Here is a 23882-nt window from a genome sequence, read left to right as displayed (position 1 = left end):
AGCCAACAGAAGGGTTTTTTTAGCAAATGCATGATGCACAAAAAAATAAAATTTCAGAATTAGAAAATATTGTTTAAATATCAATATGTCAACATACAGATTACAGGATCAACTGAGAGACAAGAAAAAAAAAAGCAATGCCTAAATCTGGTGTGAAAGAGGATAGCTAAAAGCTTGCTGCAAAAATCTAGGTATTGGTGAGAGAGCCTTACATAGCATGATGGCGCTAGAAGTAGAGAGGAAAGGATATATTTGAATAACTTTTTGATGACTGGAAGTAAAAAAGTGAAAATGGTGTTACCATGGACTGAGTTGGTAACTTTTGATGGGTATGAGTTGGAAGATAAGAAATTCAGCTTGGAATTTACTGAATTTAAGCTTGTGGAAATATAATCAGATGGAAAAATATAGCAAGCATATATATATATATATATATATGTATATACATACATACATAGGTATATACATACACACATATGTACATATATATACATATATACACACACGTGTGCATGTGTGACATGACTAGGCTCAGGCAGTAGGACCCAACTAGAGATACAGGCTTCTTGGTTATCACCATAGTGGTGATACTTAAAGATAGGAGAATGCAGGAGCAAAGAGATTCAGAGAATGAAGTAATTGACTGAATTTAGCAATTGGGAGGTAATTAGTGACTTTCAATGAAGCAGCTTCTCTTTCCTTTGGTGAGGACAGAAGCCAGATTTCATTAATTCAGAGAGAAAATATGTAAAAACAGATTTTTATAAGCAAAAAAGAAGTAATGATTCAGGGTGAGGCAGGGTCTTTTATTTCTGTTTTACTTTAATCATGATACCGTAAAATTAGTCCCCATTCAATCATCTTTTTTTTTCCTCCCAGTAAGAAACACTTGTGTTGCTAGTTACCATATACTCTTTATTCAGAGCCCTTACGTACACAGGTGCTAAGAGGTAACCCCAAAAAGAAAAGAGCTGCCTCCTGAAGCTGCTGCTTAAGTAGTTGTTCCCAAATGTTACAAATTATTGGAGACCCTTAAAATTTCCACATTTATAATCTGAACTTTGAGGTACAGAGTGATAATATGCAGCATTCTAGGATCTCAAAATATTAGAGGCAGCATAGATTAGTGAAAAGCATCCTAGGCCAGAGAGTCAGGAAACTATAGTTTTTATGCTAGCTCTGCTGAAAATCGGTACCTATAGGACCATGGGCTTGTCCAGGGGTGGGGAACCTACAGACTCGAGGGCACATGTGGCCCACTAGGTCCTCAAGTGCGGCCCTTTGACTGAATCCAAACTTCAATGTGGCCTCGAGTCCCCGGTTCCCCCTGGGCTAGTCATCTAATCTCTCTCATCCCCAGGTACCTGTAACCAGAGTGACCTTTGTTTTCTTTGAGTGACTCAGCTTACCTCATTGAGCCTTGCTGGGCTCTCTGATGTCAGCACTTCAGGGACTTGTCATTTCCTTGGTCTGGGTACTCTCTTCATTGACGTGGAAGATAACCACTCGATAAAATAGTAGGTGATTTTTGAGAGTTGCTGTGGCCAAAAAAATTAATCATTTTATGGTCAACCTGGTAAAGAGGTTGTCTAGACTTGTAGTTTGGTCCTTGGTCAATGGGCTTTTAAGAAATCCTTGACATGACAAGGCATCAAAGTAATACTTTTATAACAGCAGTGCAACAATCCCATTAAAATATCAATGCTTTGACTTAGGCATAAAGGTTAATATCATAAGCAAATTAAGGGAACATGAAAAAATTTACCTGTCAGATCTATAGATAAGAGTTTATGACCAAACAAGAGACACAGAAGATAATGGGAAGTATAATGGATTATTTTGATTACATGAAATTAAAAAAAAAAAGTTCTGTACAAACAAAACCAGTGTAGCTAAAATGAGAAGGGAAGCAGGAAACAGGGGGTGAGGGGTGGGGGTAGGGGGAAAGATTACAAGTTTCTCTCCTAAAGGCCTCATTTCTCAAATATATAGGAAACTGAGTCAAATTTATAAACATAAGAGCCATTCCTCAATTGACAAATGGTGAAAGGAGTTTTTAGAAGAAATCAAATCTGAAAAATGTTCTAAATCACTAATTCTTATCAGAGATGCAAACTAAAACAACTCTGTGGTGCCATCTCACACGTATCAGATTGGCTGACATGACAGAAAAGTAAAATGCCGTGCTGGAAAGGATGTGGAAAAATAGGGACGCTAATGCGCTGATGGTGGAGTTGTGAACTGATCCAACCATTCTGGAGAACAATCTGGAAGTATGCCCGCAGTGCTATAAAAGTACACATACCCGCTGACCCAGCAATACCACTGCACTATTAAGTCTGTATCCCAAAGAGATAAAAGAAAAAGAAAAGTGCCTATATGTACAAAAAATATTTATAGAAGTTCTTTTGGTGGTGGTAAAAAAAAAAATAAATCAGAGGAGATGCTCATCAATTAGGGAGTGGTTGAATAAATTGTGGTATATAACTGTGTATATAACTGTGGTGGAATATTATTGTGATATAAGAAATGACAAAGGGAATAGTTTCAGAATAGTTTCAGTGGTATATAACTGTGTATAAAAATTGTAGTATATAACTGTGGTGGAATATTATTGTGATATAAGAAATGACAAAGGGAATAGTTTCAGAAAAACTTAGGAAGACTTATATGAATTGATGCAAAGTGAAGTGAGCGGAACCAGAAGTCTGTACACAGTAACAGCAATAGTGTAATAATAATCAACTGTGAAAGACTTAAGTACTTTGATCACAATGATCACAAAGACAAAGCTACCATGATTCTAGACAATTTGGAAGGACCTGGGAGGACCTATGGTGAAAAATGCTGTCACCTCCACAGAGAGAACTGATGAACCAGAGTGTAAATTGAAGCATAATTTTTCCACTTTATTTTTCTTGGTTTTTTTTGCAACATGACTAATATGGAAATATGTCATGCATGATTCCACATATATAATTGATATATTGCTTGCCTTCTCAGTGGATGGAGGAAGGTCTCAAGGGAGAGAAAGAATTTGGAACTCAAAATGTTAAGAAATGAATGTTGAAAATAAATAATTAAAAATATATCAATGCTTAGCACAGAACTGAACACATAGTAGTCATTCCTTGGATTATTTAGCTATTACTCTAATGTTAGCTATTGAACATCTGCCCTATATATAATCCATAAGACAATGCCTAGAAAAAGCTTCAAGTACAATTGAATCTACATAAATCAAATACTTTGAATAGTTCATTTCATGAAATTTAGTAATTAACTGTCACCACAGAATTTTAGGCTCAGTTATTTTTGATTGGTGCTGTTTAGTATAATAAATCCTCATCAGCATTGCATCTTCTGAAAATGAATTCTCTCTTGTGGTATTAACATATTGGAATCTACCAAGTGAATGCTAAGAAATGTGTGAAAAGAGTAAATACAGGTTTTGATCAACTTGCTTTTAAAGAGAACATAGAGTAATAAGCATGCAAATTTGTTTTTTTTTCCTCCTTGAAGGAATATTTGAAAGAACAGCTGTTTTCGATGAATGTACCAGAGGAAAACACATTACCCACCAGACCTTTAAAAGTGACCTTGAAGAGCCTGGAAAAGCAGCTTCCTGCCTTTAACCCTTTTCAGGTGTATAAGTGGTTTAGTGAAAAAATGCTGGATCAGGTATGTGGAGAGTAATTGTCATTCAACAAAGATTTGGCATGCACCTATTATGTGCAAGGGTCTGGCAGCAAATAGAAATGAAGATTAAAATGATAATTAAATATTTTAGTGGATCTGTGACCACATGTATGTGGGGTGCTATCTCCAACAGTGCACATTGCAAGCTATCTATATCTTCTTTAAAAATTAAAATTATATATTCATTTCCCCCAATATTATTTCATTGGTATAAGAAGCCTTCCTTCTGTTAATTATTTTGTGTGTGTGCCTGTGTGTGTGTGTAGCTTGTTTGTACTTTTTTGTTTGGTTTTGTCTTTCCCATTAGACTGTGAGTTCCTTGAGGGCAGAGACAGTCTTTTGTCTCTTTTTGTATCCCCAGTGCTTATCACTGTACTTGACACCTAGTAGGTTCATAATAAATATTTATTAATTGGCTTTTGACTGACCCAGGGAACTTCAGTTAGGCTATAAAATCAAGCCAGTCCTTTTAAATCATTGAATTAAATGACTGAATTATTCACTTTCAGTAGATAGGATATACAGTTTTATATGTGTTTAAAAATAATCTTGACAATCTTCTTAAAAGTATATCATAGAATTTGGCTTAGATATTATTTACATAAGTGATCATTTAAAATGAATGAATTTACTTTAAAAAACTCAATGTTGAAAACAATGTGTGTTTAAATACGTAGTTAATTATATCATCTCATAAAGATTATTTAAACCACGTAGTCACTAGTTATATTAAAATCATAACCCAAAATGCAAAAAAAAAAATGGCAGAAATCTGATGGCAATTTTGATTCCAGCTTAATTTACAGTTTAGGTATCTCTTTTTGAAAGTCTCTTGACAAATCATTTGAACTGGCATGATAGAAAAAAAGGATTGCTTGACCTAGAGCTCTAATGAAAAAAATTTAAAACATTGTCCTAATTTGGGATGCAGATAATATTTTTATCATGCCTGTTACAGCTCTAGCCTACATTCATCAAAACTGTAGAATAAGACCTTCAGATGCTGACAACTCAGGGCAGAATTCTTCTACTGTATGACAGGATTGTAGGGCTCGATTAATCAGCAGGTGACAAGGGATAGTTCTTGTTGGAGTCTAAAAACTGGCCTAAACTGGTATTATTATCAGAACTATTTGGTTTTCTAGAGCAGAGAGCTACTATAATAGTAGGAAACTAAACATCGTCTATCTGTATAAATGGACTTGATACCTCAGTCTGTTGTATTTCAGATTACATAAAATAATCTTAACCGTTAAATTATTTCTTCATTTAAATAAGAGATATTACTTATCATATACTTTTACAAAGCTATTATACGTAGTCATTTATCTCTATACTTGGATTTCAGATTATCTAATACATTTTTAAAAGGGAATTATATTCTTATTTTTGTAACCATCTGTTTACTGGATTTCCTTTTGCAAAATAGACAAAACTAATATGGCACACTAATTAAGATATAGCATAAAGCCAGATTTCTAACTACTTCAAGTTTTTCTTGATAAAACTTTTTGCTGACACTAAAAAAAAATGTAAATTGGGAGGATACATAAAAAGTTGCCAATTATTTTGCTTTTGAAGAGTCAACCTTTCAGAGAAAGTAGTTGGGCAAAATGCCATTAACAGTTGGAAGAATAACGACTCAAAAATTGATTTATCTTTTCATAAATAATGGCTACATCCTCAAATGGATTTATAAATTAATTGCTGTCTTATTGGAATAAAAACCTTCTTCTGTGGGCATGATTGATATCATCTGTCTAAGTCCTTGTTCTAGACCCCCCTCCTTCTTAGTTAGTCTATCACAGCTGGAGCTTTAATTTACTGATCATATTAACTCTGATTAATAACTAACAATAGCTTCTTCTCATATGTCAACAGTCAGCCATAACTAAATGGGACTGGAATTGGTCAAACTTGCTGCCAAGTTATCTGGGACTGAATAAGATGACCTTCAGGGCACTGCTTAAGAACAGGTAATTTTTTAAAAGATTTAGGAGGAGGCTTGTTGGGAAAATTGGCTCTTTGGTATTTAAGTTTTTAGCAGTATACTTTGGATAGATAAGAAAAATTAATGTGGGGATTTTTAGAACCTATAATAGTCAAAGTTTACTTTGGAAATAACTTGAAATGTTTTAACCCCCACCCATCAAGTATTTGCAAAGGTCCACTGGCATGCTCTAAGAATTTTCACAAAGTGAAATTCTAATATATTGTATGCCCATGGAATTTTATTGGAAGTGCCAATAAGTTAGTTTGAGAGTGTCACTCAGAGTAATGTGCTTCATATCCCATTCAAATAGTATGTCTACACAGTGTTTAACAATCAAGTTATAGGAAAAGATATGGAAGCCAAAAGAACCCTATAGACAAAAGAACTTATAGAAAAAGATTTATTAAAATAAAGATATGTAGTCTAGTGTGGAAAACAAATATATTTATGTTATTTTACTGGTATATAATTTTTTTCATATTTTGTATCATTTCATGTAGAATTTCATACTTTAAAATGCTCACCTTTAGTAAAAGAAAAAGCATAGGCAGAGAGCACTTTGAAATAAAATTAAGACATATAAGTGAAATATAATATGTTCTAAAAGATCTTAGTATTTGGATATATTTCTGACCTGCTTGTCTGGTTCCTTGCTGCTGGTTATGAGAGGCAGGCAGCGTGGCATATTAGGCAGAGCACTGAACTGAATATAAGATGTGAGTCTAATATATGGTTCTGTTACTTATGAGCCTTATAACATATACTTACTTCTTCATGTATAAAATGGGTATAATATTTTAAAAGGTATTTATTTATTTTAAATGTTCATTTAAAAAAAATTTTGAGCTACAAATTCTGTCCTTCCAGCCACTCCCCCCACCCATTGAGAAGGCAAGCAATATGATACAAAATGGGCATGATATTACCTGTACAAACTCCTTCGTGGAAAATACTGTAGAAGAGCTATTCTTTGGAATATTGAATTTGTTTTCAGTTAGTCTACCACAAATTTATTTTAATTTTTTAATTTTAAGTTTATTTTATTTAGTCATTTTTTTCAAAGGAATATTCATAATGACAACATAATGGAATTTTCAAATCATGTTTCTCCATACTTCAATGCACTTTGAAAAGCAGAACAGTGCTGATGAGTTTCTGTAACTGCTGTGAAAGTAGGAAAATTTGGAGTAGATTAGTGTTGCTTTTTTTAGTCACCAGGGGGTGCTGTGGGTATTTGCCAAGCTACCTATTCCTCTTGGTCAGGACCCTGAGGACACTTGGTTGTCTTGGACTGCTACCATACATAGCACAGATTCTGATGTCTGTTAGGTGTATGTGTCCACCAATCAAATCTCTTCAATGGTGCCCTCCCCCCATTCTTACTAGCCACTCCCTTTCCAGTCTGTTGCACTTGCTTTTATTCAGATCACCTCTGTCAAGTTCATTATTCTAGAAAGTATTTAGTTAGAGTGGTAAAGGAACCATAAACATCCTGATATCAGAACATTAATCATGACTATTCCAGACTGTGACTTTGATTTAGCCCATTCCACCCCCTCTATGCATCATAGAAGACAAAGAAGCTGGAGATGCAGTTTTCAGTCCCTTGCATCTGGAGCTTTGCAAAAAGCAATTTGCTCATGAGTAGTCCCTTAGCTGCCTTGATACCTGAGCACAGGAGTGCCTCAGGTTTTCTCTGTATGCTGCTGCATTAGCAAGTGTGAAGGAGAAATGGCCAACATCAGTATCACGTTCCTTCACTTTTTGGCTCATCTCCTCAACATGGGTTCAGGTTCCAGTATTTATTAATATGTTTGCCTCTAAACCCCTTTTCCCAACTGTCCTGTTACTTCAAGGGCACCACCTTTCTCTTAGTCATCTTAGTGCATCTTAAGGTATCATCCTCAACTTGTGGCTCACACTCATCCCTCATAACCACTCTGCTGTCGAGCCTTGTCTTTTCTACCTTCACAGTATCTCTGGCACAGATTCATTTCTCTCTACTCACAGCCACCATCTTAGTCCAGGCTTTCCTTACTTCTTGCCAGGACTATTGCAGTAGGCTTCAAATTGATCTCTCTGCCTCAAGTCTTTTCTCCACCACAAATCATCTTCCTCTCAACTTCCAAATTGATTTTCCTAAAAGCACCCCCTGGTGACTAAAATTTTCCTGATTACGTCACCCCCCCAACTCAGTAAACTAAATGATTAATGTTCAGATATTAGTATAAGTTTCATGTACTACTCTAATACTTTCTAATGAACAGGATAGAAGTGATCTGAAAAAGTATGTGGAAGGGACCTGGAAGGAAGAGGAGTGGCTAGTAAATGGGGGACATTTGGAAAGACATGATTATTGGACACATATATCTTTTGATTGACATCAGAACCTGTCCTAATATAGGGACTAATGATGACCAGCCTCTCTTAATTTCAGGGTTAAATACAAAATCCTCTCTTTGGCATTTAAAGCCTTTTATAAAACCTGGTCCCTTCCTACATTTCTAGTGATCTTTCGTTCTGCTCTTGCACCCTATGATGCTTCTCCACTGGCCTACTTGTTTTGCTGGCTTCCTTCAAGTCTCAGCTGTCTGGTACATAGCAGGAACTTTAAAAATGCTCATTGCGTGACAACACTCTATCTCCTAAGTACACTGGCTGTTCTCCATGTCTGGAATACATGTTTTCTAGACTCATGTTAGAATCAGACTTTTCCCTGTTCTTTCCTTTTGGGATGCTAAGACTATCAAGTCTCACCTTTGTTTGAATGGGTGGGAAACCTTTTGCTGTCTTTGTTTTGGAGTATTTCTCAGCACTGAGGCAATCAGGCGTCATTGACTTGTATATGATGTGAGGTGATGGGGAACTTTCACATACCCAGCCCAGATGAGGTCAGAGCCCTCAGGGCTCCAAACAGGGCATAGTTGAGAGTAACTGCGCACCCCGCCCCGGGCTTTGATAACCCAGACAGATATTGGTGCTTCTCTGGTAAACTATGTATTGTGATTTGAATCAGACAAGGTCTGTCTGTTGATGTTTGTAATTTCTGTTTGTATTTGCCTTGAAGTTCAGGAGGCTGATCTTTTCCCCCTGAACTTAGTGAAGGATATACATATGTTTGATTAAACTGAAATTGTTAACCCCTTAAAATTACTTTCCTTAGAAAAGCAGATCAAAGATCCTGTGCTAGCGGGCTTCTGTGTGCTGATTGTTGTTGATCTTACACAGCCACAGTAGCTGCTAGCAACATTGTTACCACAACTCAGCCTCCTAGCCTCCCTCACTTCCTTCAAGCATCATCTCAGATCCCACCTTTTACAAAAGGCCTTACCTGGTCTGCTCCGATCTTACAACCCCGCTAAAGCAGGCTACTTGTCTATTAAAGTCTAATCCAGATAAAGAGCTGGAAGGGGAAAGTTGGGTTGCTCAATCTCAACTGCCATACCTTTCCTCTCTTTCAGTATTTTCCCTTTCTTGTGTCTCAACCCCCTCATTGGTGTGCTACATCCCTGGATGAACTGGTCACCAGGTTAGGTAGCAACACATTCCCTAACCTATGTCATCAAAATCATATAGCAATTTTGTTTTGTTAAGATGCATATACAAAAAAAATACTTTGATGAAAAAAATGACCGAGGTAGTATACTAGTATTGCCAACGCAATATTCACAGCGCCAAAGGCAACTATGAATATGCTGGTGTAGTTCTGAATTGCAAAATATAACGGACTCTCTATATGGAAGACAGAACCAAAACATTTATTCAAACACCATAAAACCTAATCCATCATAGCAACAGAGACGTTCATACACGATAACAATGTAGGGGGCGCCACCACCCCAAAGCCTTCCCCCTGCTCAGGACTTCCCACAAACAAAAACTCACAGCTAGCTGCTTGCCTGCTTCCTCCCTTTCCCTCAGCTCTAACTGCCCTGATCAACTTCCTCTGTTCTCCTCCACCCTTTCCTGTTCTACCCGTTCAACAAGCTCCTCCCACCACAGGCTTCTTGTGACTTAAGCAGGTCACATGGGCCTATTAATGGCTGGGAAGATCTTCAAATTAAGCAAAAATACATTACTGACACAACACTGTAGTGCAATGTTTCCCAATCCTTTTTATTCTTTGACACACTAGCAGATGGGTTGTTTTCAGTAAATGCTTAATGATGATCTAGAAGTGAAAAGGCACCTCAATCATCATCTGCACCAACCCTATCAGTCTCAATTCCATAGTCTGCATAAGAGTAAGATCCAGAGAGATAAAGAGATTTGTCCAAGATCACACAGGTAGGAAGCAGCAGAAGCAGGATCCACTCTTAGTTCTTTGGTTAGAAATCCAGCAAGGGTTCTTTACGACACAACCATGCTGCTTAATTCAGTTCAGTTCAGCACACATTTATTAAACACCTACTTCTTCCCGCAAGTCACTCCCATGAGTACAGGTGAGACTAAGTTAGATTTGAGACAGAATTTATTCCCAAAGTGCTTACAATTTAATGAAAGTGAAATAATTAAAAGAAAGGGAAAGAAAAGGCAAATAGCACAGGATATGGAAAAAGTAGTAAGTGTAAAAGAATGAGGAGAAAGAAGAACATAAAGGAGGAAAGTTTTTAAAAGGTGAGTAGGGAGAGAGAAAGCAAAAGGATGGGTCAATCTCTGCTTTTGAGTTGTTAAATAGTCTGTGAGAGTTAGTTTCTATGTAAATATCTCAGGTTTATTGATAAGAATAGCTGTATCCCTTTCAGAATTCTGGGCCTACCCCTCATCTTCAAGAATATTACTTGTTAGAGAATTATTTCTTCAATGTAGCTAACCCACTATTGTCTTTAAGGTGATTCTTCTGGGGCTTGGTATTGCTTGGTATTGCTCCAATTCTCTTTACTGCTGTTTAACTCACTAAATTTTTAATCTTAAAAAATGGTCTAATCCATGATTCTCCAGATGACTTCTTCACCTCAGACCCAGGGGCCTTCTCACAGTAGCAATGCTTCCACTCCTAAGTCTTTGCTTAAAATTGAGAAAGTGCCCATGCCAACCATGCTCATTTCAAATCTGGCCCAGCCCATGACTCCCAGGATTACTTCCCCACCTTGCCCTCTTGCGCAAATATCACCCAGGCCTTCTCATTTCCCCTTATGTGTTAACTTCCCCCATTACAATATAAATTCTTGAGGGAAGGAACTGCCTTTTTTTTCTTTTGGTTTATATTTCTAGCAATGTGCCTGGAGTATAGTAAGCATTTAATAAATGTTCATTCTGTCTGTCTATCTATATCTATCTATCTATCTACAATGACTGAGCTAGCAGAAAAGTTAAAGGCAGCAAGCATGAACTTGGTATTGACTTGGACATTAGCCATCTGTGTATTCTTGAGCAAATCACTTAACCTCTGTGTTTTCTAATGTATAATAATACTTGCCCTGCCTACCTCACAGGTTGTTGTAAATATTTTTTAAAATCAGGTTATAAAATGAAAAACATCTTTGAGGAAAAATTATTTAAAACTATTCAAAGAATGGCATTAATCATAACATTGTTAAATGATTTATGTTAAATTAATAATGTATTCAAAATAGCATTTAATTTATAGAACTATACGATTTGAGTTGAAATAGACTTCTTTTGCCATATATATAACACTGGTTTCTCATGGTTCTCTTAACTGTTCCTTCTCATTCTCCTTTGCTGGATCATCATCCTTCTCTCATTCATTAAGTGTGGGAGATCCCCAAAGTTCTCTCTTAGTATTATTTCTCTCCTTTGGTAATCTCATCTATTCACATGGATTTAAATCTACGTATCCCTAGCCATAGTTATCATCCTCTTGAACTTCAGTACCATATTATTAGTTGCCTGCTGGACATCTACCATGTCTTGTGAGCCTCTGAAATTCAACATGTCCAAATTATTCCCCCATAATAGTATTATCATTAATTTATTTTAGTTAATTATATTCATAATTATATATTAATTTGTTGTATGTACATATACCTGTGTTTGTGTGTGTGTGTGTGTGTGTGTGTATTTCCCTCCCCCCCCCCTCCCCCGCCCCTGCCAACCATTAAACTTTTCTCTAAATTTTACCGGCTTCTCTCGTGGGCACCACCATTTTTCTAGTTACCCAAGTTCGTAACCATTGAGTAATCCTTAACTTACTGCTCATATTTAATCAGTTGGTAAGGCTTTTCATGTCTACCTCTACAAAATCTCTCCATTCCTCCCTCTTCTGTGCCATTACATCACCACCCACCAAATGGAGGCGCTTATTGTCTCTCACTTGTACTATCATAATAGTCTCCTAATCGGTCTCTGCCTCCAGTCTCTCCCCTGCTTAATCATATCCTCCACATAGCTGCCAAAATGATATTGATAAAACATAGACTTGACTATGTCGCTCCCCTACTCAAAAGTCTTCAGTAGTTCCCTATTGCCTCTAGAATAAAAGACAAAAAAATCTCAACTTGGTATTTTAAGTCCTTCACTGTTTGGCTCTCACCTACCTTTCCAGTCTTATTCCACTTCATATACTCTCCATTCTAATTAAATCAGCCTGCTGATTCCCCCAAAATGACATTTTGTCTTCCACCTCTGTGTCTTTGTGTAGTTGTTCTGCATGCCTGGAACATACTGCTTCCTTACGCCCGGCTGAGAACCCCATCTTCCTTCAAAGTACAGTTCAGGTCCCTCCTCCTCCTCCTCCTTTTCCTATCTCCCCTTCCCTGATCCCACCCCCTTCCACCCCAGGACTTTCTACCTCTTGACATTATGTTGAATTACTTTGTATTTTCTTATCTTCGTACATATTATAATTAACTACACAGTCAAATATCTCTCAAGATCAGGAACCATTTCATTCTTGTCTTTGTATCCTCAGTATCTTTGTACATAATTAGGACATAATGCATTGAATTAGAGAACTTCTAACTCAACCTCTCTCCCAATGCTGCAACCCCTTCAATAGCATCTTGGACAAATGCTCATCTAGCCTCTACTTAAGCAGAAGAAACTACCGACTCCTGGTACACTAGATTACCTGCTTTTTTAAAAGTAAAAATATTTGGCAGCCCAAACCTATTCAACCTAAAGGAACAGAATTACATTTTATTAATATGAATATTAATATGAAAATGCAAAGACATGGATAAATGGGCTTTAAATTAATTTTATTTGTATATTTCTAAATATACAAATAAAAATTTATTAACTTTGAATTATATACTACATTTAAGGAATGAGTTTTAGATTAACTGAATTTCATTATATTATATGAATAACTTTTTTTAAACTTTTATCTATTTGATAATACAGTTCCTTGAAAAATTCAGTAAAACTGCTGTAGTTGTATTACATCTTCATAATGACATATATATGTGTGTTTTCATCAGATATACTAAATTAACTTATTTTATAGACCCAGACTAATTTCTAACATGTAAAAATATATACATGAAATTGAAATTTTATTTTTAAAGTCTAAAGTAATTTCTGGACAATATTTGAAAATAACATGATCACAAATTCTATTAGTGTAATAGACAGAATCGAGTAATTAAAGTACCAGACCATATTCTACCAATAAGAAGGAAGTGAAATTCTCTTTGGAAGGACATTATCTTTTTTTCCCATTAAACACAAATTTCAAATGTTTACACAATATCAAATATGTGTCTGAAAACTGAAAAAATCAGCCAATTATCTAGATATTTCCAAGTATCCAGATGTTTGGTGTTTAGATAGATGCAACATAAGGATATTTGACTAAACTTTTCAGCCAATTAACACTTTCATTATACTAAATGCTAGTATAGAAGCGTGAACGAAAGAAGTTGACACATCCTTCTATAGTGTATAATTTACTTCCTTTGAAATCCATAGTGAATATTTAAACAAAAATTTTGTATGAAATGAAATTAAAATTGTTCATTTTTTCAAGTTTTAAATGTAACACAAATCTGTCGCTATCCTTTAAAAACCATTTCCCACTACAATAAATGTCCAGTAGGCCTAATATGCAGCTCTCGGAAAAGAGCAAATTTAGCCAGTGATAATAGGTCAAATGCTTTTTCTCAGAAAAGGGCCATGAATTTTTAATAGCAACAGCCAGGACCTAATCTTAATAAGGATCTTAGATTTTAAAGTGTGATATGAAAGGCATCCTACTCCCAACCACCACACACTATAAGCTGTAATTGATCTGCCCTAGAAGGATGAAAGACTTCTGGGAGTTGTGTATTTCCTCCAGTATTCTTTCCATTTATTTTTAAAATGTAATTTATGGGAATCAATTTAGATTGAGTTGGCAAGAATGAAATTGTTTTTGTTCTTTAAACTAAGAAACATTTATTTAGATTTTTCTAAAAATAATTCTTTGTAGTGTTTCAAGTTTTTGAAAGTATGGTTATCTCAAATATTTACATCTTTTAAACATCTTTTAAAAGTAAGTGACCTTTTAGGCCATGGAACTGAGATAATGCATTGTCCTGAATAGACAAGGATATTGTTGCTGCTCCTATTGTCAAAAGACCATGTGTTTAAGGATTGTTTTTCCCTTAATACTTATAGTCAGAGTCAGTAAATATGTATTAAACACCTCCTATCTGCCAGACTCTGGCTAAGCACTGGAGATACAAATTTTTTAAAAAAAAAGGGTGGGGAGACAATCCCCATCCTCAAAGATCTTGTGATCTAATGGGAGAAGACAGTACACAAAAAGAAGGTGAAAGGAATTGGTTGGGGGAGGCCTGCCAAAGGGTACCTGGCAAAGCACATGACGACCTTGGAGTGAAAACTATGCAGAGCAGCTCATGGGAAATATTGTTAGTTGGAAAATTCTGAGCCCTATATAAAGGGAGATTTGGGGAAGAATTTATTGCTCCAGGCCTTCAGCCCTGCAATCAGAGGGAAGAGGAAACAGAGGAGGTATTGACTATCAAAGCTAATCAGTCTCCATGATGGTGAGATTTCAAGTGATATCCTTCCCCTGGGGGAGGTATGATGTTCAGGCAATCCAGGCCATTCTGATGTAGTTCTTGTGCCAATCTACCTTATTGTCCAAGTCTCCATGTGACAAACGTCATGTATTTGTGCAACAAGTGGAGATGCAGTCTGTGGACAGGCATAGTTTAACAAAATACTTCTCCCTAGTCCACAAAATAGAATCTGTTCAACTTAGCTCTTGAATTCCCTTTTGTTTTTACCTAGGTTTATTTATATCTGGGGGTCCCTGAACTTACACTCTTACTTTTCTCAAGGCTGAAAGAATACCATTCATGGATACACTTGTGTACACGATATAGTCTGATCTAGTGTAGAGGTGTCAAATTCAAATAGAAATGGGGGCCACTAAATAATACATAAAGATCCTTATCAGCATGAATTGGCTTAGAAACCTGTATATTAACATTATCTAGGTTCTGTTGTGTTTTTATTTATTTTGTTAAGTATTTTCCAATTACATTTTAATACATGTAGACCTCTGGGCTAGTGGAAGTAATTTGGAACTGGGAGACATTCAATTCTAATCCCTAGATTGACCATCAGCTATGGCCTTTGGCCAGTTTTCAAAATTTCTGCGTCTTAATTTCCTCATCTTTAAAATGGGGGTGATTATCTCTACCTTGTCCATCTAGGTTTTATGAGGCTCAAATAAGGTAATAGCTGTGCAAGACGTTTTGAGAGAAAAACGGACCATTCAAAAGAAATAATAATAGTGGTAAACAACACAGTGCTACTGTCCTGCCTTTGCATGTGTAGCAAAATAGAAGCAATCCACATTCAAGTGTTGGATATGGAAGGAGAACCAGGTGAGGTGGTTAATTATTACATGAATATTAGAAGATAGAGGATTTAGTTCATCAGAATGAGGGAATAAAAAATATTAAGGAAGAAGAATAGAATCTGATCGAAAGCCCGGAAGACAGCAAGAATTAGTGCTTTTGACTGAATCTCATATGGTCTGATCTCAAGATCCTTCACCATCCTGGCTGTCCCAGGATGCTCTTCAATTTATCAATGTCCCTTCTAAAACATCGTTCCCTGGACTGAATGCATTCTCAAAATGTGATCTTGCCAAGGCTGAATATATTTGGTCTGCCACTTCCTTCTCTGGAGGATATAACAATCAGTGTAGGCTAGGATCTCTTTGGGTTTCTTGCCTCTCATATATTAATGACCCATATTTAGCTTGCAGATCATATGGTGCAGTAGGTGGAGTACTAGACTTAAGTCAGTAGAGACCTGGAATCACATCTTGCTTCTGATACTACTAGCTGCCTGAACTGCAGTTTCCTTAGTTGTAAAATAAGAATAATGATACCTCTAGTATTTCCCTATTAGAGCTGTTGTAAGGATTAAGCAAGATTATATACCTAAAACATTTTATTGTGTTAAAGAAGTGTTACCCTTTTTTTCACAGTCCATTAAAATTTTCAGATCTTTTTCAAATGAGTTGCTACCTAGCCTTGCCTCATCAATTTCATTTTTGTGAAATTGGTTTTTAAGGGTAAGACTACTTGCTTTACCTCTTAATTTCTTCTCATTAGATTTGATGCAAACTTCTCACTTGTCAGGACATTTTTTGCATTGTGACTTTGTCTTCCATTATGTAAGCTATTCCTAATATTAGATTGAATGCAAATCCTTTAGTATGCCATCCTACACCTTTCGAACAGGAGTAACCACTGCTGGAAATGGGTGGCTCAGGAGGGCCTGGAGCAGTCTTCCTCTTCTCCACCAAGGAATCAATCCCACCGGACCCATGCACAAAGGAACCTCCTTCATTTCAGAGGAAGCTTGGTCTCTAATGAGAAGGATTAGGCTTCTTTTTTCATACTCTCTGTGTCATTACACCCCCATCCTGGAACCCTGGGGATGATTTACTTACTACTTAGGCTTCAGCTCATGTCTAAGGTCTCCCCAAATTGGGGATTAGAAAGGTACTCAGTGTACAATATAAATCTTTCATAGGACAGATATTTATTTCCTACACACAAAAGAGACCCTAAACACAAAATACTCAGAAGTATGGTCTGACAGAAAGACTGCCAGGAAAAAATCAAGTTGACTTTCTTTTTACTTTTTAAACTTCAAAAGCAAAAAACCAAAAATAACTTCGAGGTGGAATACTTTTTTTAAAAAAATACCTTTATAAAACTTATTACTCTATTATATTATCATACTGTATTATCTTTGCAAATTCTATACTTCTCCTTCAGATTTCTTAGCTTTCCCCTTTTAACTTCATAATAATGGGTACTTGTTTGCTAAATGATATAGAAAATTCAAAAGGAAATTGAAGGTGGAGTCACTTGATAGAAGTATCCAACCAAACACCTGTAAATTAGTTACAGCTCTTTATGGAAGCAAATCTGAATCAGTGTTCAAGGATTGGGGCGCTGACAAAATAGTTACTGGAATATAAATAAATGTTTTATACCTTTTGATTTAGCAAATTTTCCATTATGTGAGATAAAGTCTGTTTCAAAGGTTCAGAAAACTTTGCTTAAGTAACAAGCAATCCATATATCATTTCCACACTTTTACTTTTGATGTTATTTAAGGGTAAGTATGGCAATTACACATCCATCTTTTTAAATGATAATGGTGCTTTTCTCTGTTTCTAGCTATTAGCTTCTTGCTATCCTCTACTTTAAAATAAATGCCAAATAGGAAATGAATCAGTGATTGTATTTGATAAAAGAAAATAAACTAAGGAAAACTCTTCCCTCATTCATGGTGAATCTCCAGATTGTAGTTCCAATATTGTTTTCTTCATCACTGGAGCAGATTTATGTTGTTTTCTTTTCTCCTCACCTTGTTTACTCCAGAATAATTCCTAAGAATTGTCGAACTGAAAATAATCTCTAAAAGCAGTTGAGTGCTGAGCTATTTTAACCATCTAAATATACTGCATATGAGTTTGGCTTAGAATTGAGCAAACACAATTAAATATGACTGCAGGAACAGCAGAAGGGGTGGTGGTGGCAGATTTCTAGCTAGTACTTTGGGGACTTTCCAGGTGGATGACAACCACAGATCTGAAGGAAACTAGACTACAAAATGTGTTCGTGGAGGGCTGTCTATCCAATTTGTCAATTATTATTAATAATAATATACCTGATATTTGTATATACAGTTGTCAGATTCTTTTGAATTAAACATGTTAGTTGGCTGGTAGGCAGAAAATGGAAATATTGTCCTAGACTAGAAGAGGAATATATTTCTAAAAGCAAGTCATAGTTTGCTATCCATGCCAGAGCAGCCTCACCATTAGTATCATGTTTTTATTTTCATAGAGCAGGAGATTCCTGATGAAGCAGCAGGTTGGCAATGCCACAGAGTTTCCAATGAAAGGGAGAAACAGGTCCCATTGATTTTGGGGCATGTGTAATAAGAATTAATTACGAAGATCTCTGGATTTTCCATGCGGCACATGACCCCCACCCCTCTTGCCACACCCATTGTTCCTTAATTCCAAAGGGATAGATCACAAATTAATAGATTCCCAGACACCATTATTGTAAGTATTTAAAGAAGTATTGAATCAGGCTGACAGTTTTCTCATGGTGTAATTCTTTGGGAGCAATTATCTATTGTTGGAGTGGGGGCATTTATTTATAAATGTCTATATATAACATTTTCATTTAACAAGCATGTATTAAATGTCCCTTAGATGTACTGTATTTTGTTCCTCAGTATGGAGCAGAGTACCCATCAATGAAACAGAGAAACCCACCATTAAATGCAAACTATTGTCTAGTTTATATTTTTATCTTATAGTTTACAGATAAAAATATATAGATGTTTAATAACATCATGTATGGTTATGATAATCAGTTAATATCCATTACAATTACCTATAAATAATATTCCATACCTAATAATTATTTTCATCACTTTGACCTTTAACATCTTGAGTTTGTCACTTTTAGCACCAGAGTGGTGCAGTAGAGCATTAGATTTGAATGGAGGTTTGAACTTGGAAAGTTAAGATGCTTGGTTCTGCCATTTGTTAAGTTGTGTGGCTTTTGGCTCAAGTCCTGGCTTGACCATTTAATGAAATGCATGAATTTAGTTTGGTAAATTAGGTCACCTCTCTGAGGCTTGGCTTCTTCATTGGCTGATCTCTGTGGTCCCTTCCAACTCTAACAGTCCCAGAATCTATGATCAAAATTTATCTCTGTGACAGGTCAGCAATTAATATTACTCTTCAGCAAGGTTGACATTAATATTCTGCAACTTTAGAGTGCCAGGATCCCTTTAGGAGCTAATCCAGGATAACTTCGAGCTGACACAAAAATAATAATCCTAATCATCGTCAGTATCATAATCACAGCTAGCATTTATATAGCGCTTAAAGTTTATAAAAATACTTTACATATATCTCATTTTAACCTCATAACAACCCAGGGATGGAGGTGCTAGTCTTATCTCCATTTTATAGATGAGGAAACTGAGGTTGACTGAGGTTATGAGACTTGCCCAGGGTCCTGCAGCTAGTAAGTCTTCTGGACTCTTAGGTTCAGCATCTAGCCCCTTAGCTTTCTTCAGACAGACACTATGGAAGAGTTGGTACTTGATCAGGACCTTGAATAATGCAAGATCTCGTTGCTCCAAGAAGCAGGGCATGAGAAAGAAGGATATTCCAAGCTGTGGGAATGGTGTGAACAAAACATGAGAGCAGGAAACAACTAACTGTGCATATTTAGGGAATAGTGTTTATTGATATTGCCTTGGGCGTAAGGTTCATATTGCAAAGCATGTATGTGTTCTTATATGCTCTGACTATATAGATAACATACAGATCACATACATATGCGTGAATATATATCAAAATAGATATATACAGTCAGAGCATATATTCATACGTACATGTATGTGATCTATACATATAGATCATATACTGTATGTGTCATATATGTATTTGATATATATATATATCACATTTCCTTTGCCAAACATAAATCTCCCCATGAATATTATATATACATATTACACATGTAAATATCAAAACACAAAGGATGAGCACAGAACAGATGGAAAGTAACCTTAGTGGGAATGGTGCTAGTAGCTAGAGGGGTGGACAGAGATCTCCTGGAGGAAAAAGTGCTCATAAAAGAGATGAGGATTCTAAGAGTCAGATCTTGGGAGGAGAGAGCATTCTGGTCTGGTGAACAGCCAGTGCGCAGGCATGGAGATGGGAGATAGAGGGTCAGCCAGTATGGCTACACTGTAGAATATAGGGAGGGGAGAGTAGTATGTAAGACTGAAAGGTAGTTACTTATTACTGGTTAGGCTTTGAAGACCTTGAAGTAGTTAACAAATAACTTTGTATTTCATTAAGATAATAGGAGCCTTAAAAAAATAGGAGTCTTTGGATTTTGTTGGGCAGCAGGGTGGGGAGGGGGTCATGATGGTGGTGACATGGTCAGATTTTTGATGTAGGAAAATCACTTTGGCAGGTGAGTGGTAGATGGATTGGGGTAGAGGAAATACCTGAGGCAAGGGGACCAATTAGAAGTCTGTCTCTGTGTCAGAGTATATACAGTGTAGTAACTTTTTGAGCATGAACTAGGATAGTAGTTGTATTAAAGGAGAGAAGGGAATATTGTAGAGAAAGAAATGACAAAATTTGGCAACTGATTGGATATGTGTAGTGAATGAGAGAGAGGAGTTGAGGATGAAACTGAAGTTTTAAGCCTGAGTTACTAGGGAGGATGGTGGTTCCTTCAACAATAATAAGGAATTTCTAATGAGGAGAGGGTTGGGGCTGGGGTCGAAGGGGAGATAATAAGTTCCGTTTTGCATACGTTGAGTTTAAGATGCCTAAGGGACACACAATTCAAATTATCTAACTAATATTTGGTAATATAGAACTGGAGTTCAGTAAGGAGACCAGGATGAATAGAGCTTGGAGTCATTTCAGTGGAAATATTGAACTCATGGTTGGTGATTAGGTCATCAAGTAATTTAGTATAGAGAGAACAGAGAAGAGGGCCCAGAGCAGTGCCTTAGAGGACACCCACCGATTGTGGACATGACCTAGAGGAAGATCCAGCAAAAAAACAAACCAAAACAAAAAACAACTAAGAAGGAACAGTCAGACAGGTAGGAGAAGAGCCAAGAGAGAGCAGAGTCACAAAAACCAAGATTATCCAAGGAGAAGTCAACCCGTCAAATGCTACGGAAATGTGAAGAAGGAGGAGGCCTTTAGATTTGGAAACTTTGGTGGTGAGGTTGGCAGCCAGGTTGAAAAGGGTTTAAAAGAGAGTTGAGAGAAGATAAAATGGAGGCACTGATTCAATTAAAAACATGGCTTTAAGATTTATTTTCCTTCATTGCTCATCGCTGGGTGCTAGGGGTGGGGTGGGGCAGAGAAGAAGAAAAGGCATAAAGGTAGGATTTGAACTCAGTCCTGCAGCTCCAAATGCAGTAAGCACTCTTTACCCTCTACCATGTTGTCTAATCTGGAAACAGGCACTCTTATTTTTCCTGGGTACACGGTCTAAACTCTTGAAAGACTATTGTTCTCCAGGAGACTGATCTTTCAGGGTTGGATGTAAATAGCATGATGTCATCTACAAGCTGGAAAATCTGGAGGGTCTCACTCTGTGTAGGGAATCCTTCTCCATCTTGGATACTACTTTGACTATCTTCATGACGGTGGTGACTACCTTTGCTGACATACGTCTCCCTGCTTTACACTTAGCCAGATAACGAATAAGGTTATCTTAGTTTTTTACATGCTTCAAAGAATCTAGTATAATTTCAGTGTTTGAATGGGAGATACCTTGTCATAAGAGGGCCTTTAAAGTGTCTCTTTGCTATACCAAATCAAATACTTTTTTAAAATAGTCAACAAATAAGCAGAGGGAGAGCTTGTATTTTCTACATCTTTAGTCAATTACATGTTGAGAAATACGAGTTCTGCTGTGCAGTAATGCTTGCTAAGATCTGCTGTTCTCTCCTAATACCCTTATTGGGGCTGCCCTCAATGAATAAATAGTTATTCTCCTGAAGATTTTATGTAGATGGGAAAGTAGGAATATAAGTCAATCTGTTCTGTTTTTCTCTTTTTACAGTCTCTCCCTCAGAGAGTTTATCCATATTATGCTTGCAACTATCTGTGATGAGAACTACAAAATTTCTATATATAGTCCTTAGTCCTCACCTGCCTCCCAGTTTCATATCTTCAGTTAACTCATATATATTTCCACTTTGATTTCCTGTCTCTCTTCAAATTCAGCATTTCCAAAATCAGATTTGTAAACTTAACCCCAGAAGCTGATTCCCCTTCCCAATGTCTCTGTTTCTATGAATGCTAGAGCCTAGGCTATAAATTTTAGCTTTCCTTTTCATTCTCATCTTTCATCTTCTGTATTCCATTATTCATTAGATCCTATTGATGCTTCTTGCTACAGGTCATCTATCTATCTATCTGTCCTTTGCCCTTATTCTAACTGCTTTTCCTTTATCCTAGACAGCCTAGACCCTAGAGGGTCTCATTGCTAGAGGTTCCTAGCTGGTCTTCCCAACTCCATCTTCTCCTTCCTAGAATTCAGCCTACATACCCTCTGCCAAATTAATTCTCCTTAAATACTACTTTCTTCTAGAAGGGACCTTAGAGATCAACTATTCCAACCCTCTCATTTTACAGATGAAGAAACTGAGACCCAGAGGTTAACTAATTTGACTAAGGGTACCACAAATAGACAGAGGAAGAGCTGGGATTTGAACCCAGGTCCCCCACTTCTAAATCCAGTGCTTTTGTCAATATACTGTTCTGCCTCACCCTCCACCAAAGGCCTCCTCCACTGTTTCATCATGGAATGGAGGTGGCTTTGGCCTCTAGAGTGCCGTGCCTGCAGAGCACAAATTCTGATAGCTGCTCCAAAGCTGGGAATGCTTCATGTATATTCCCATCAAAGCACTGACTATCTACCTGTTATATTGGCATTCACCTCACTGAGTTCAGATAGAACCATCCCCAGCCTCCATGCTGGCCATAGGAGGATGAATTTTTGGGTGCAGCAGCTCTGTCACAATATACCTCAGTGAGAGGAATTCCCAAACTGATGAAATTATAGATCTTTGGAGTATCGAGATAAGTTGGCTTCTTGTTCCCTACAATATCAAATCTAAATTATTTTGATTGGTCTTCAAAGCCCTCCATGATCTGACCCCACTCTACCAATTCCATTTCTACCCTGCTCCCTCCCCACTCTTCTGCTTCACATAAGCCTTCAATTCCAGTCAGGGTGATTCCCTCGGTGTCCCTCTATCACACCCTTGTATTTTAGGCTACAGTTGGCAGGTATGTCTAGGAATAGAAGGCAGAACAGTATAATTGAAAGGGCAATGGCTTTGGAATTAGAAGCCATGGCTTCGAATCCTGGCCTTGCTACTAATTACTTACATGTTCTTGTGCAAGTCATAGTCCCTTTCTTCCGTGTATTTGCCCATGCTGCTTCTCTCTCCTTCAGATTGTGCTATCCCTCAATCACCACCTGTCCAACAATATTCATCTTTTAAAGAATTTAAGCCTTAGCTAATTTCCTCCATAAAGTGTTCTTTCTGTATAGGAAGGGTTCAGAGAAAGGGGAGATCGGTGAGAACTGAAGTAGAATCTTTATATCTGAGATGTCCAATTTGGCACTTGGTCGTAGAATGTTTTCCCGTGTTTGTGAGTTGTTAGGCTTCCTTTCTTTTACTGGCCCTCCCAACTAACAGCACTGTCTTCCTCAAAAATGCTTTGTTATATATTTTGAATATACCTGTCTAAGCACTTGTTGTCTCCTCTGATAGAATGTAGTTCTTTAAGGTCAGGGACTTCCTTTGTCTTTGTTTTCCCAGCACCTAGTATAAAAGTGCTTCTGAACATCTTCTGAGCTCCTTGAGGGCAGGAATCTTGTCTTAATTCTTTGTACCTCTTGCTTCCCCAGACCCACCATCCCCTACCCTCAACATTGCCAGCAGAACATTAGATACACTGGAGATGTTGTTCAGTAAATATTTGTTAGCTGACCAATGCCTAGTTGAAATTTATTTTGTCTTAGAATTGCTTGCATTTCATTTTACAGGCAAGTTCTAAATGAAAAGAAATCCAAAAGACATATACAAACGTACCATCAGGATGTGTTTTTATTGGGTTCTAAGATGTCATTTTGAATGTAATTATGAATAAAAAGTTACC

General features: G+C 36.9%; 1 protein-coding gene across 1 annotated transcript in view; it reads left to right on the top strand.

Annotated features, from left to right (window-relative positions):
* KIAA0825 (KIAA0825 ortholog) overlaps window positions 1-23882 on the top strand; it is a 502236-nt gene that overhangs the window by 214347 nt on the left and 264007 nt on the right. The window contains exons 17-18 of the mRNA XM_036750217.1: window positions 3523-3681; window positions 5581-5675. Coding sequence (XP_036606112.1) covers window positions 3523-3681; window positions 5581-5675 — 254 coding nt within the window. The remainder of the gene's footprint in view (window positions 1-3522; window positions 3682-5580; window positions 5676-23882) is intronic.

The sequence above is a fragment of the Trichosurus vulpecula genome, chromosome 1 (genome assembly GCF_011100635.1).
Source record: "Trichosurus vulpecula isolate mTriVul1 chromosome 1, mTriVul1.pri, whole genome shotgun sequence".
NCBI classification, from domain to species: Eukaryota; Metazoa; Chordata; class Mammalia; order Diprotodontia; family Phalangeridae; genus Trichosurus; species Trichosurus vulpecula.
Note: the sequence above shows the minus strand (reverse complement) of the source record. Positions and strands in the feature narration are given on the sequence as shown.